The sequence below is a fragment of the Nematolebias whitei genome, chromosome 14 (genome assembly GCF_014905685.2).
Source record: "Nematolebias whitei isolate Nwh7 chromosome 14, NemWhi1, whole genome shotgun sequence".
Lineage (NCBI taxonomy): Eukaryota > Metazoa > Chordata > Actinopteri > Cyprinodontiformes > Rivulidae > Nematolebias > Nematolebias whitei.
In genome coordinates, this window is record NC_056511.1 from 44,882,976 (window position 1) to 44,897,511 (window position 14,536).

Genomic DNA, 14,536 nt, shown 5'->3' on the forward strand with positions numbered 1-14,536 from the left:
ATTTCTCCTGGCGGCAAACCATTCTTACCAGGTTCTAGTGGGTCAAGCATCACAAAACATGACCTGTATTTAGAACTTGTGTAAATATGGGGAGACAACAAAACAAACAGAAATGGGCATGGCAAATTAGCTCGCTAGAATGCAGCTCCTCTTGACTATTTTAATGGAAGCTTATGAAATTTGACATGTAAGTGTAAGGTCAAGGGGCCTCATGTATCAGTGATGTATACTCACAAAAAGGTTGCGTGCACCAGGCTCTGCGCACATTTTGAGATGTATCAAAATGAACGTTGTGTGAATGTTTTGACTTGCCATAAGAATGTGGTTACATCGAAGCCAACTTTTTCAGTCCCCAGTATTAAAATACAAAGTACTAAAGTTCAGTGTAATACAACAAAATATGACTCTTTTTGCTTTTCTGAACTTAACAGGTTTTTAAACAAATGCTTTTTTACTTTTCTGAGTATTTATGGTTTCAATCCGAATGATGGAAACTGAACCACATTTAACTTTATACAACAGAAAACATCACACCTCTAAAGTGCTCACTCTAATGTACACTGCAAAGATTTAAATTTTTCTCAAATGTAGACGTAAACACACCAGTAACTGCACTTGAAGTGGACCAGTAGGGAACAGGCACTAAACATTTACTAGGTTCCACCAAGAGTCATGATGTCACACTCACTGAATACTGAACTGATTATTTCATTGCTTCCCAACAAGCATTTAGGAACAACTTTATTTACAAATGTAGGAAAATAAAATACAAGCAAAATTAAATAGAGCTCTTTCCCTTTTATGAAAAAATAAAATAAAAATAAGTTCAGTTCTTTAGCAACGTGGCTACCCAGGTAGTGTTGTGTATGGAATCTTATCTGTAACCCAAGATGGATTTTCCGGATTGTGAAGGTTCTTCTGTGAAATGATGTCCCGGCTGGCCACACGCTTTACACCTGTCCACAGTTTGCATGGGCTCGGCTCTCCATCACGATCAAAGAATCCAGAGTCACTATAAAACCCATCTGCATAAAGTGCAGAAGTAAATCATTCTGTTCCTGTTCAAATATAAGATTCCATGTCCTTTCTCAAAAATACAAATCATTCACATATTTCTCCTTTTAGGTTTTAGCTTAATCAGCTTAAGTTTATGGTGAACTACCATGAAATGCAATAAACAGTAGTTAACTGTTAATTATTTTTAGTGTTAAATCAACAAAATACTGTACATTGACAACTTAAATATGCCGTGCATAACTTGTGAGTTAATCAAAATCATTGTTAGACTGTATAACATATCAGGCATTTTAAACATTTGACCTTTCTTTTGCTTTTAAAATGTTGATTAATGAATTTATAACACTTCAACAATTATTTTAACCAAAAACAACTTATAGTAGCTTTAACATGGCTTACTATGAACTGCATGTATTTTTAATGAACCAGTATGATTTAGAATACAAAAAAACACATTCGTTGTCATTGTAGAGCTAATTCTAACCTTGTAAAATGATACAGACCTTTAACATTAGCACCTGTGGTTAGTGCTAACATTAGGTCGGTTAGCAATTTTTATTCTTATTTCTGTCAGTACAATGATGTAAAACACACCAAAGCAATTAAATGTCTCTCTTGTAAATGAGTCCTCTAGGCTCAATGGGATTACCTGTCTAAATAAAGGTTGAATGAATAAAACATTAGGACAAAGTCCAACAAACTCCCGATTGGTTTATTTAGAGACATATCTCAACATCTGGCAGTTTAATATTTAACTTCTATACATTAGCCGCAAGCTAAGTGAGCTCAGCTGAGTTATTCGCTCACCAGAATTTTTGCAGATATTACCCAACAAGCGTCATCTCAGTCTCTCACTGGGATTTGCACAGATAATTCTCATTCTGGTCACTTCTGTCACTTATAGACAAGTTGTAAGGTACACAGTTTGGTCAGTCAGTGCACGTGTAAAGAGCATGCCTCAGAATATAGGGAAAATTGACCAAACCACGTTGGTTAAATTCAAATCAGTAAAAACTGAGTGCCCTCTGCTGGACCTTCCCGGTATTACAACCTAAATTACAGATATGGGTTTAGTAGCCCAATGTTTCATATGGGTTACACCATCCCCTCTTGACTGGGCATGAGTCCCTTCATGCTCTGGTTTGTGAGTATGATAGTTGAGATTTGTCCATGAGCGTTTTTCAGATTAGCCACAGTTCTGATGATGTTTCAGCCGGCAGTTCTGATAAGCTTGCACAGAAAGTTCTCGAGGGTGCGATAGATGAAGCTTTTGTCCTTGGTTACCCATGACCCAAGAGAAATTTGATAGTTGGCCCGTCTCCGAGGCCGGCGGGGAGTCAGATTCAGATAAACTTTTTGATTGTTGATTTTCTTCAGGCAGACAGATTTTTTCTTCAGCCTTGAGTCCATCTGGACGTTCTGGTTCCAAAATGGCCTAATTGTGGGATTCTATTCCACTGATCCATGTTATGAGTCTCTCTCAAGGTCGAACCCACCACGCTGACGAGCCCCAGAAGCCACAGGTGGCCTGCGATTCTCATAAATCATCTCCACCTTACGGTTTAGCTCGTAAACCAGCTGATTTTGAGTACTCACAACATGAATCAAACCTTCACACTGACTCGGAAGCTTTGTCATGGCCGAAATTGTTGCCGATTTCCTCTTCAGTAGTCGATAAAACAGAGCCCCGCCGATGCCATAAAGCAGAGTCCCTGCTATCATAAATCCAAATATGTAAATGTCTTCAGCATCCTCCTGAGACAGGACTGAGAGACACATCAACTGCCACACTCCCCACAGGTCCATGACGTACCCCACAGCGTGCGTCTCAGCTGGACACGCAGGTTCTCCAGGACCTTGTCGTTTTGTTGAAAAAAATCTTGCATATAGAGTTGAACGCCCAACTTACCAGATCCATAATCTTAATTTATGTTCAGGAGATGTGTACTAGGCGCTTCAGACACACAGAGAGCAAAGCAGGGGAAGGAAAAATAACGGGAGAGGAAAGTCAAGCAGCCACCTTGAGCAAGAGCCAGAGAGAAAAAAAAAGGATGTCCTCTCCCTCTCACACAATGATGGCTGGATATGGGCACCAGTGGCCCCCACAACCCAAAAAATGAAGAAGCGAGTAAATATAACGGATGGATGATTTTTATTTGTTGTTGGTTTTATTTTTGTTTTAAAGTATTTTTGTGTGAAATTTTCAGTCACGCTTTCTCATTGGGTATTAATGTTATGATAAGAGTTCCCTGCAAATAAATGGACTCCACATTCAAGTTTCATCTTTAAACCCTTGGTATGTCTCCAGTTTCTCATGCTCCTTTCTGACATTACACTCACTTGGGATTCCTATATCTATTATCACTGTTTTATCTGTAGGTTGTCCACCACCACCACCACCACCACCACATCTGGTCGGTTATCCATGACCTGTTTGCCATTCTTGATCTAAATGTCCCACAGTATCTTAGCTCTGTAATCCTCCTCCACCCTTGGTGGAGTCTCCCACTTTGACTGGGTGACCTCCAGTCCAAACTCTGAAAAGATATTCCTGTACTCTATTCCAGCCACTTCGTAATGATGCTCCAAGTATGCTTTGCCTTCCTCAATCTTACATCTGCTGTTGTGTGTTGGACTGTCTCGGACATTTGTCTACATTCTGCATTTTGGGTCTCCTCTGGTATGGTAGAACCCTGCCACTGTTGTTCTTGTGCTGAGGGCCATCTCTTGTGCTGTCATAATTAGGGTCTCCATGCAGTCCTTCAGTCCATACATACTGTATATCGGCACATGCATAAACTTTCTCTTGTCCAGGCCATAACTTCTGAGCATAAGTTGATACACATAAGCATCATCACTAGATGGAGTGTCACATACAATATTATATGCATTTTTTATAATACTAAACTAAATAACTACTTCCTCCTGTTGGGAGTTGAAGCCTGCAGGACCTGTTAGGCTCTAGAGACTGGTCCTGCTGGCTTCAGCTCCCAACAAGAGGAGCTATGGTAATTTAGTCTAGTATAAAAAATGTCTGCACAAAATCCTGGCCAAAAACATGCAGTAGGCTCTGTCCTTTCTAGATCTAAGCTGACTGTAGTCCTGAACACATTACGTCTGTTTGTTTATGTCTTCATGTAGATGCTCCAACCATAACAGAAGGCCGAGACATTGGCGCTACTCTAGGCCAGAAAGGAGTGCTCGAGTGTGAAGCCAGTGCCGTACCTGAAGCAGATTTTGAATGGTACAAAGATGACAGAAGGTAAACATTTTAGGTTTATAATTTTTAAACAGAAGACATGGGCGAAAGTAAAACTTTTTTTTTTTCCAACAGTCGTTAAATTCCCTAAGGCATTCATGATGCTACCGTTCTCTTAGTACTCACTAAATAGTTTTTCCCTACAATTTTCTACATCTGTGATGTTCCGCTACACTCACTATACACTTCATTAGGAGAATGTTCCTACAGTTTTCCTGTTATATACTGCAACTATCGCGCCATGCTGAAACAACTCTCAGACTGTGATAGAATGCATCTAATGTAAGGAATGTGCTGAACAGAGTCAGTCTACACAAAGCTGAAGGACCCAATCTTCTGAGTTGCTTATAAAAGGCTGTACTGCTGAGTTAGCTGATGTGTTTGCAGACATCTTCAAAATGTTTCCCTAACAGACTGTTGCACTAACACGGTTTCAAACTGCCTTCATCATTCTTCTTCTTTCGGCTTTTCCCTCTTCAGGGGGCGCCACAGCGAGTCATCTTCCTCCATCTCACTCTGTCCCCTGTATCCTCTGTTCTCACTCCAACTACCTCCATGTTCTCTCTAAATGCATCCATATATCTTCTTTTTGGCCTTCCTCTTTGCCTTCTTCCTGGCAGCTGCATTTCTAACATCCTTTTACCAATATACCCACTGTCCCTCCTCTGCAAATGTCCAAACCATCACAGTCTGGCCTCTCTAAATATCTCCCAGTTGTTCAACTTGTGCTGTACCTCTGATAATCTAATTTCTAATCTTATCCGCCCTTGTCACTCCTAAGGAGAACCTTAGCATCTTCATTTCTGCCACTTTCAGTTCTTTCTCCTGCCTTTGTGTCCATGTCTCTGTCTCCAGACCATACAACATAGCTGGTCTCACCACTGTCCTGTACTTTTTTCCTTTGACTTTTGTTGACACCCCTTTGTCACAAATCATTCCTGAAACTTTTCTCCATCCACTCCATCCTGCCTGGACACTCTTTTTCACCTCTTTACCACACTCCCCATTTTCTTGGATAGTGGACCCCAAGTACTTGAAGTCCTACACCTTTGTGACCTCTGCTCCTTGTAGCCTCACTGTTCCACCTGCCTACCCCTCATTTACACACATGTACTCTGTCTTACTATGGCTCATTTTCTAGTGCATACCTCCACCTCTCTAAGTTCTCTTCAACTTGTTCCCTGTTCTCACCACAGATCACAATGTCATCTGCAAACATCATAGTCCACCGGGATTCCTGCCTGACCTCATCTGTTATTCGGTCCATCACCAAAGCAAACAAGAAGGGGCTCAGAGCTGATCCTTGGTGCACTCCCACCTACACCTTGAAGCTACATATCTGTCACTCCTACAGCACATCTCACCACTGTTCTGCTGTCCTCATGCATGTCCTGCTGTCCTCATACATGTCAGAGTCAGAGTCAGTCATTCGCACCTCATGTGGTACATGGGGTGGAGCGAAATTATGTACACAGGGTCCCAGTTACATCCACCAATAAAATGTATAAGAAAAACAGTAATAAGATCTAAGATATGAACTAAGAAAAATAAACATCAACTAAAAATACACTAAACACTAATAGCATAAAAACATTACGTCGAACAGCAGCACGAACATGAGTCTGTGTGAGCAGATGAGCACGCATGAACACATCAACATGAAACAGATCAGCAGCAACATGAAACAGATCAGCAGCAACATGATGTGATTTTTCACAGTGGTTATTCTGGTTAGAGATTCATGAGTCTAACAGCCTCAGGGTAGAAGCTGTTCCTCAGTCTAGTGGTTCTACACTTAATGCTCCTCAACCTCCTTCCTGAGGGGAGCAGGACAAAAAGTGTGTGTGCTGGGTGAGTGGGGTCCTTCATGATGCAGGTGGCCCTCTTCCTGCATCTGGAGGTGTAAATGTCTGTGATGGTGGGGAGACTGACTCCAACATCTTCTGTGCAGCCTTCACCACTCTCTGCAAAGCTTTTCTTTCTGCAGCTGTGCAGCCTCCATGCCACACGTTGATGCTGGAGCACAGGATGCTCTCCACTGCACACCTGTAGAAGGAGGTGAGGACTGAGCTTCCCAGACCAGCTTGTCTCAGCCACCTGAGGAAGTAGAGTCTCTGATGAGCTTTCTTGATCAGGCTGATGGTGTTGTTGCTCCAGCTGAGGTTGTTGTTCAGGTGCACACCCAAGTACTTGTAGCTGGAGACCACTTCCACCGCAGATCCTCTTATGTTCAGGGGCATGTAGGTGTGTTTGTTCCTTCTGATGTCCACAATCATCTCCTTTGTCTTCTTCACATTGATGTGAAGGTTATTCTCTTTGCACCAGCTCTCCAGGTGCTCCATCTCTTGCCTGTAGCTGGACTCATCATTGTTTGTGATGCATCCCACCACCGCTGTATCATCTGCAAACTTTGCAATGTGACAGCCTGAATGGGTAGCTGCACAATCATACGTGAGCAGAGTAAACAGGAGGGGGCTCAACACACATCCCTGAGGAGAGCCAGTGCTGGGGGTTATGGTGGAGGAGGAGAAGTTGTGGATCCTCACTAACTGTGGTCTGTTTGTTAAGAAGTTTAGGACCCAGTTGCAAATGGAGGGGCTTAGTCCTAGTGTGACTAGTTTGTCCATCAGGGTTTGGGGGATCATGGTGTTGAAGGCAGATGTCAAGTCCACAAAGAGCATACGGACGTAATGTCCTTTACCAGTCTAACAAACTTCTATGCCACTCCAGATTTCCTCATGAAATATCACAACTCTGCCCTTGGCACTGTGTCACATACTTTTTTCTAAATCCACAAAGACACAAGAGTTCTTTCTGACTCTCTCTGTACTTCTCCATCAGCATCCTCAAAGCAAAGATGGCTTTTGTGATGCTTTTTCTTGACATGAAACCATACTGCTGCTCACAGTCACCTCTTGTCCAAGTCTAGCTTCCACAACTCTCTCCCAGATCGTCATTGTGTGACTCATCAACTTAATTCTACTGTAGTTGCTACAACTCTGCACATTAGCCCCCAACCCTATCAACATCAAGGGTACTAAGGTGGACACTGTGGACTGCTACATGTAACTGGGGGTCCACTTAGACAATTAACTGGACTGGACAGCTATCACCAACGCCCTCTACAAGAAAGGGCAGAGTCGCCTTTTTCTTAGGAGACTCAGGTCCTTTAACATCTGCAGGACCATGCTGCAGATGTTTTACCACTTGGTGGTCTCCACTGTCGTCTTCTACACTGTGGTGTGCTGGGGCAGCAGGGTGAAGAAAGCTGATGCCAACAAACTTGATAAACTCATCAAGAGAGCTGCCTCAGTTCTGGGAGTGGACCTGCAGTCTCGGACAGAGGTGTCTGAGCAGATGATGCTGAGGAAACTGCTCCAGATCCTGAACAACACATTACACCCCCTGTATGCCCCACTGGACTCTTACCGCAGCACCTTCAGTTGTAGACTGAGACCACCGAGATGCTCCACAGAACATCACAGGAAGTCCTTCCTCCCTGTGGCTATCAAACTGTTCAACTTCTCCCCCTTTCTGCACATAGGATAATAAAATTAATTCAGCACCACATTTTAATGTTTTCACATTAAAGCATTTCACACATGTCTGTACCTGACCTGTTATTTATTTTATATTCTCTGTCATTTTTTAATATCTTGTGTGATTCCTTATGTATGTTCCTTTGTAACTGAAACTCTGGCACAACAATTTCCTGCGGGATCAATGAAGTTATATCTTATCTTATCTTTTCTGATCTTATTTTATCTTATCTTATCTTATCATTCTTGTTCTTAAAAATGGGCACAGCACACGTCTTCTCCAAAAAGTGCACGCAGTGTCCGCATGGCTCATGGAGTACACACAGTACGCCCGAGTATGTGGGAGCATTAAGCCAAAATCTTTCTGGGCCAACATCTGTGGCCAGATGAGGCCAACATAGAGCATTTTGGTAAAGAACATCATTCTATTGCTAAACAAAAACAGAATGAGGCCTACAAAGAAACAAACACAATACCCACAGTCAAATATGGTGGAGGTTCCAAGATGTTTTGGAGTTGTTTTGCTGCCTCTGGCACTCAATGCCTTGACTGTGTGCAAGGCGTTATGAAATCTGAACATTAACAAATGATGCTGGGTCGCAATGTAGGGCCCAGTGTCAGAAAGCTGGGTTTGTGTCCTAGGTCAATGGGTCTTCGAGCAGGACATTGACCCCAAACATACTTCAAAAAGCACCCAGAAATGGATGGAAACAAAGCACCGTAGAGTTCTGAAGTGGTCAATAATGAGTCCAGATCTAAATCCCATTGAGCACCTGTGAAGGGATCTGTTGGGAGAAGGTACCTTTCAAATATGAGTGACCTGTAACAGTTTGCAAAAGAAGAGTGGTCCAAAAATCCAGTTGAGATGTGTAGGAAGCTTGTTGATATAGGTTTATAAGAAGCGATTGATTTCAGTTATTTTTTCAAATGGTGTGAAACCAAATATTAAGCATTATTAATAATAATTTTTGTCTGGCACAGTTTTGTAGTTTTGCATGAAATTATTTAAATTTTAGCTTTTTTTCTGTTTTTGTGTTCCAACACACACAAAGGAGACAAATGTGTGTATAACAAAATGTGCAATTGCTAAACATTTCTGGGAGAAATACTTGAAACATTTGGAAACATTTCAGAAATACCAACAACTTTCGACCATGACTGTAATTGTAAAGACAAATAAATATTTTTATTTTAATCTTTTTATATGCAGGTATAAAACATCCATCCATCCATCCATTATCTTTACCCGCTTATTCCATTTTGGGTCACGGGGGTCGCTGGTGCCCATGTCCAGCAATCACTGTGCGAGGGGCGGGGTACACCCTGGACGGGTCTCCAGTCCATCACAGGGACACATAGAGACAATCAACAAACAACCATTCACTCTCTCACTCACACCTAGGGACAATTTAGAGTTACCAATCAGCCTAACATGCATGTTTTTGGTCTGTGGGAGGAAACCGGAGTACCCGGAGTAAACCCACGCATGCACAGAGAGAACATGCAAACTCCACCCAGAAAGGCCCCTGGACCGGGGTTTGAACCAGGGACCTGCTCGCTGAGAGGCAGCAGCTCTACCAGTTGCGCCACCGTGCTGCCGGTATAAAATATAATTTGAACACTTTTAAATTAATTGCTTCATGAAAGCAGCATGGTGGCACAGTTGGTAGAGCTGCCAGCTAGCTAGCTCCTCAGCTAGCAGGTCGCCCCGGACTGAAGAAGTCTTTCAGATGAAAGACGAAACGTTTCTACAATTTTTTTTTGTTTGTTTTGTTTTTTGAATGTCCAGAGGACCAGACTTAACTTTTTTAGATTTTTCTACCTGGATTATTGAGCATGCATCAGGTTATAATGGATGGATGTTTCATGAGATATGAGGCTATTCAGAAAGCCTCAGAGTTGAAGCTTCAATGACACAGGTCCTTCGTTTCAGCCTGACTGAAGGAGAAAACACCTGAGCAGCGTGAAAGCATGCAGAGGAACTGGTATTCTGTGCGGAGTCTTCCTTCCATGTCCAACAGGTCTGACCATTATGGAAACAAGTGCTCCTTACAAATGGAAGACTGTTGAGTGTATTTACTGGCAACTGAGTAACCGGCTGGCCATTGCAGGTGTTTGTTCAGAGCATTAAAATATCTGTCTTGGAGAGTTGCCCACTTTGATAAGATTAGGCCATATTTACAAAGGCATGAAGCCAGTGAGGCCAGTCCTGCTTCAGATTCTTTACCAGCAAAGCCCTGGTGCACGAAGGGCTCACATCTTGAATACACTGCCAACAGGCTAATCCCAAGACACCATTCTGGACACCATACCATAAAAATAAATTAAGAAGCTGTTTACTATCATTCTTGAGCTTCTCCAAGACACTGTAAAACAGATGGACTTTTCATGTCATAGATCTTCATTAAGTCTTTTACTAGATGTTAAGGGGGCCCTTTATGTTAAACCTGAATGAAAACGTGCAGGTTGTTGGCAGTTGACATATTTTTTTCTCTTCTTCTTTAGAATCTTCAATGGCCTTAATGGGATGGAACTGGTCAGCACAGGAGCTCTGTCAAAGCTGACCTTCTTTAATGTGTCTGATGGGGATTTTGGAAACTACACTTGTCTTGCCATCAACAAACTAGGGAGCTCCAACACAAGTTTCCTCCTGTATTGTGAGTGTATATATATATTTTTTTCTTTTTTGTGGAAATGGAGCACTGCTGACAAAAGCCTTCTCTGATGTTACAAGCTGTTTTTGAAAAAGTTGGGACATTGTTTAAAATGTAAATAAAACAATGCAACAATTTTCAAATTTTATAAAACTACATTTTAAACATTGAAACATACTAAGCTTCTCAAATGTACTTTTTTAAAGTTGTGAAATTTCTCATAGCAACACAACTCAAAGAATTTGAAATGGGCCCATCACTGTTTAGTATTTTCATTTATTTTCATCATCAACTTTATTTTGGTGAGATGTGTAGACTGCAGACAGGCCACATCAGAGCTCACACTCTTCTGCTAAAAACCATGCTGTTTTTTCACTCATTCAACCTTTATTTATACAGGTTAGTCTCATTGAGCCACGAGGACTCATTTACAAGAGAGACCTGTTTTAAACAAAGAACACAGACGAGGTACAGACAATCATAAAAAAACGCATGTAATGGAAGCAGTTTAACACGATCCTGCTGAAGTTGGCTATGCCTTCCCTGAGAAATATCCTGTGGGTCAGATCATAGAAGGCTTTAAACCCTGTACATGTTTCTGCATTGCTGGCATCTTTACAGATGCACTGTGCCGTACTTATGACACTAATGCACCACCATACCATCAGAGAGGCAGGCTTTTGAGTCATTTAGTCATTTAGTTCTAGAATGGCGCCGCTATAACTTAAAGTTATAACCAATTTTACTAAGTTGACAGACCAAGGTTGATGAACTGTGGTGTTCTTTCAGCTTTTCCCTCTTCAGAAGTCTCCACAGCGAGTCATCCTCCTCCATCTCACTCTGTCCTCTGCATCCTCTGTCCTCACTCCAACTAACAACCAAGCTCTTTAAAGAACCTGACCCATTTCTGCCTTTCTGAACCCCTGTTTATGCCTGATCCTTGTCTGCCAACGTTTGCTCTCTGATCTCAAGGTTTTGACCCCTGCCTGGCTTTTTACTTTGCCTTGCCTGCTCCTCTGCCTGAAGAGTTGTTACTCTTGGATCTTATGGTTTGACCCCTGCCTGGCCCTCTGGATTCTGCTTAGCCTGCCGATTTTCCCTAACCTGTTTTGTTCTGTGAAGATCTCATCATCTATCTGGACCATTTGCTCGGACTGTGCTCTTCCTGGGATGTTCTTACCTTGACAGGTTGGTCTTTCTGAGCTCTTTCTGAGCTAAAATTGACCTGCCTTGCCCCTGTCACTCATCTGCCTCTCTCTGCTTCAGATCTGCAAATCAGTCCCTGAGGTCCAGTATCCAGAGCTGCAGTCTTCATTTAAAATAAAGCCTGTAAATGCTTTTTTCTGTGTGTTGGTAGCATTCCTGGGTCCTTAGTTTACTTAATCATTATACAAAGTCAATCATCGAACTGTGGCCTAGGGTGTCCTGATGCCAAGAGCACATATGGACACCCTTATGCTCGAACATGGTGTTTGTTATGGACAATCCATGACAAGCACAGAAGTCCAATAACAGAACACCATTCGGGTTCAGATCAGTGGGGGGCGTTCCTCTCAACCACACCCCTCCAGGTCTTACTGTCATTGTCCACGTGAGTGTTGAAGTCCCCCAGCAGAACAAGGGAGTCCCCAGGAGGCACACTCTCCAGTACTCCCTCCAAGGACTCCAAAAAGAATGGGTTATCTGAATGGCCTTTTGGCACATAAGCACAAACAACAGTCAGAACCTGTTCCCCCACACGTAGGTGGAGGGAGGCTACCCTCTCGTTCACTGGGATGAACCCCAACATACAGGCACCACGATGGGGGGCAACAAGTGTGCCCACTCCTGCTCGGTGCCTCTCACGAGGGGCATCTCCAAAGTAGAAGAGTGTCCAACCCCTCTCAAGGAAACTGGTTCCAGAGCCAGAGCCATGCGTTTAGGCGAGTCCGACTATTTCTAGCCGGAACCTCTCAACCTCACACGTCAGCTCAGTTTCCTTCCCCTCCAGAGAGGTGACATTCCACATCCCAATAGCCAGCTTTTGTAGCCGAGGATCAGACCGCCAAGGTCCCTGCCCTCGGCCACCACCCATCCCACATTGTACCCGACCCCTTTGGAAAAAGTAGTGAAAAAATAGCTAGATTATAAGGCGATGTAGAAAACTAAAAACAGGAACATGTCTGCATTAGTTTTTTGCCAGGAACGTAACGTTTGAAGCCACTTAGAGAGGTCAAGGTTGAGAGCTTAAGATCTTTTTGCAAGATATTCCAGGAAACAGGAGCGGAGTAGGAGAAGGCCCTTTTGCCTAGTTCAGTCTGCACTGAAGGGACACTGCATGTAATAATGTCCTGAGAGTGCACGCTGTAGCTGCATGCACACAGACATGTAGGAGGAGATGTATGAAGGCAGCAGATCAAAAAGTGATTTAAAGATGGAAATGTACCAGTGAGAGTGTCTGTGTGAAGTTAATGATGTCTACTTAACCAGTGAATACTGGGTGCAGTGATGGGTACGATAATCACAGCCAGTTATGAATTTTAGCGCACCATGATAGACAGCATCCAACATCTGCAGGGTGCTTGTAGGGGTGTTCATGTAAATAATGTCACCATAGTCATTGGAGGGAAGGAAAGTCACAGTTACAAGGTGTTTCCTAGCGTTCAGTTAGACAGGGCCTATTGCTGAAAAAGAAACCCAATTTAACTTTCTAGGTTACTAGGTTTTCCACGTGAAGCTTAAAAGAGAGATGTGAGTCAACCAAGAGACCCAATTATTTGTAGGAATCAACAAACTCAATAGGGACACCATTTCAGAGTAAGAGTTTTTTTATTGTCATATGCACCACATGTGGTACATGTGATGGAATGAGATTATGTGCACAGGGTCCTAGTTACATCCAACAATAAAATGTAAAAGAAAAACAGCAATAAGATCTAAGATATGAACAAAGAAAAAACTCAACTAAATATACACTAAGCACTAATAGCACAAAAACAATAAAGACAATATGCCAAACAACAGCATGAACATGAGTCTGTGTGAACAGATGAGCACAAATGAACACAGCAACATGAAACAGATCAGCAGCAACATGAAACAGATCAGCAGCAACATGATGTGATTTTTTTTTCCCGGTGATTATCCTGGTGAGAGATTCATGAGTCTAACAGCCTCAGGGTAGAAGCTGTTCCTCAGTCTAATGGTTCTACACTTAATGCTCCTTAACCTCCTTCCTGAGGGGAGCGGGGCAAAAAGTGTGTGTGCTGGGTGAGTGTGGTCCTTCATGATGCAAGTGGCTCTCTTCCTGCATGTAGAGGTGTAGACGTCTGTGATGGTGGGGAGGCTGACTCCAACAGACTTCTGTGCAGCCTTCACCACTCTCTGCAAAGCTTTTCTTTCTGCAGCTGTGCAGCCTCCATGCCACACGTTGATGCTGGAGCACAGGATGCTCTCCACTGCACACCTGTAGAAGGAGGTGAGGACTGAGCTTCCCAGGCCAGCACACCTCAGCCGCCTGAGGAAGTAGATTCTCTGATTTGAGGATAAAATCAGTGGAAGAACTGCTGGGACCGACTTCCTGTTTGAAAAAAACATCCCTTTGGTTTTATAAGCATTTAAGATAAGTTTGAGACTGAACAAATCTGACTGGATGATGTCAAAGGAGCGTTACAAAAACTGGAAAGCCTTAGCATTTGTTTTAGCTTGACTATAAACAACTGTGTCATCAGCACAGAAATGTAAGGATGCATCAGGGATGCTCTGACCTACATTACCTATGTAAATTGGAAAGAGGGTGGGTCCTAAGACTGAGCCTTGTGGTACACCATGATTGACTGTTAAATAACTGGAGGAAATACCATTACGTTGAACACATTGCCTCCGATTTACACTCAGTGCAACACCTCACTGCTAGGCTGCAACACTTCACTGTTAGACTCAACACTTCACTGTTAAACTGCAACACTTCACTGTTAGACTGCAACACTTCACTGTTAGACTGCAATATCTCACTGTTAGACTGCAACACTTCACTGTTAGACTGCAACACTTCACTGTTAAACTGCAACACTTCACTGTTAGACTCA

General features: G+C 42.7%; 1 protein-coding gene across 1 annotated transcript in view; it reads left to right on the forward strand.

Moving 5' to 3' along the window:
* Positions 1-14,536, forward strand: part of ntm (neurotrimin) — a 49,091-nt gene that overhangs the window by 30,820 nt on the left and 3,735 nt on the right. Inside the window, exons 5-6 of the mRNA XM_037687618.1 lie at positions 4,159-4,279; positions 10,321-10,472. Of these exons, the coding sequence (XP_037543546.1) occupies positions 4,159-4,279; positions 10,321-10,472 (273 nt within the window). The remainder of the gene's footprint in view (positions 1-4,158; positions 4,280-10,320; positions 10,473-14,536) is intronic.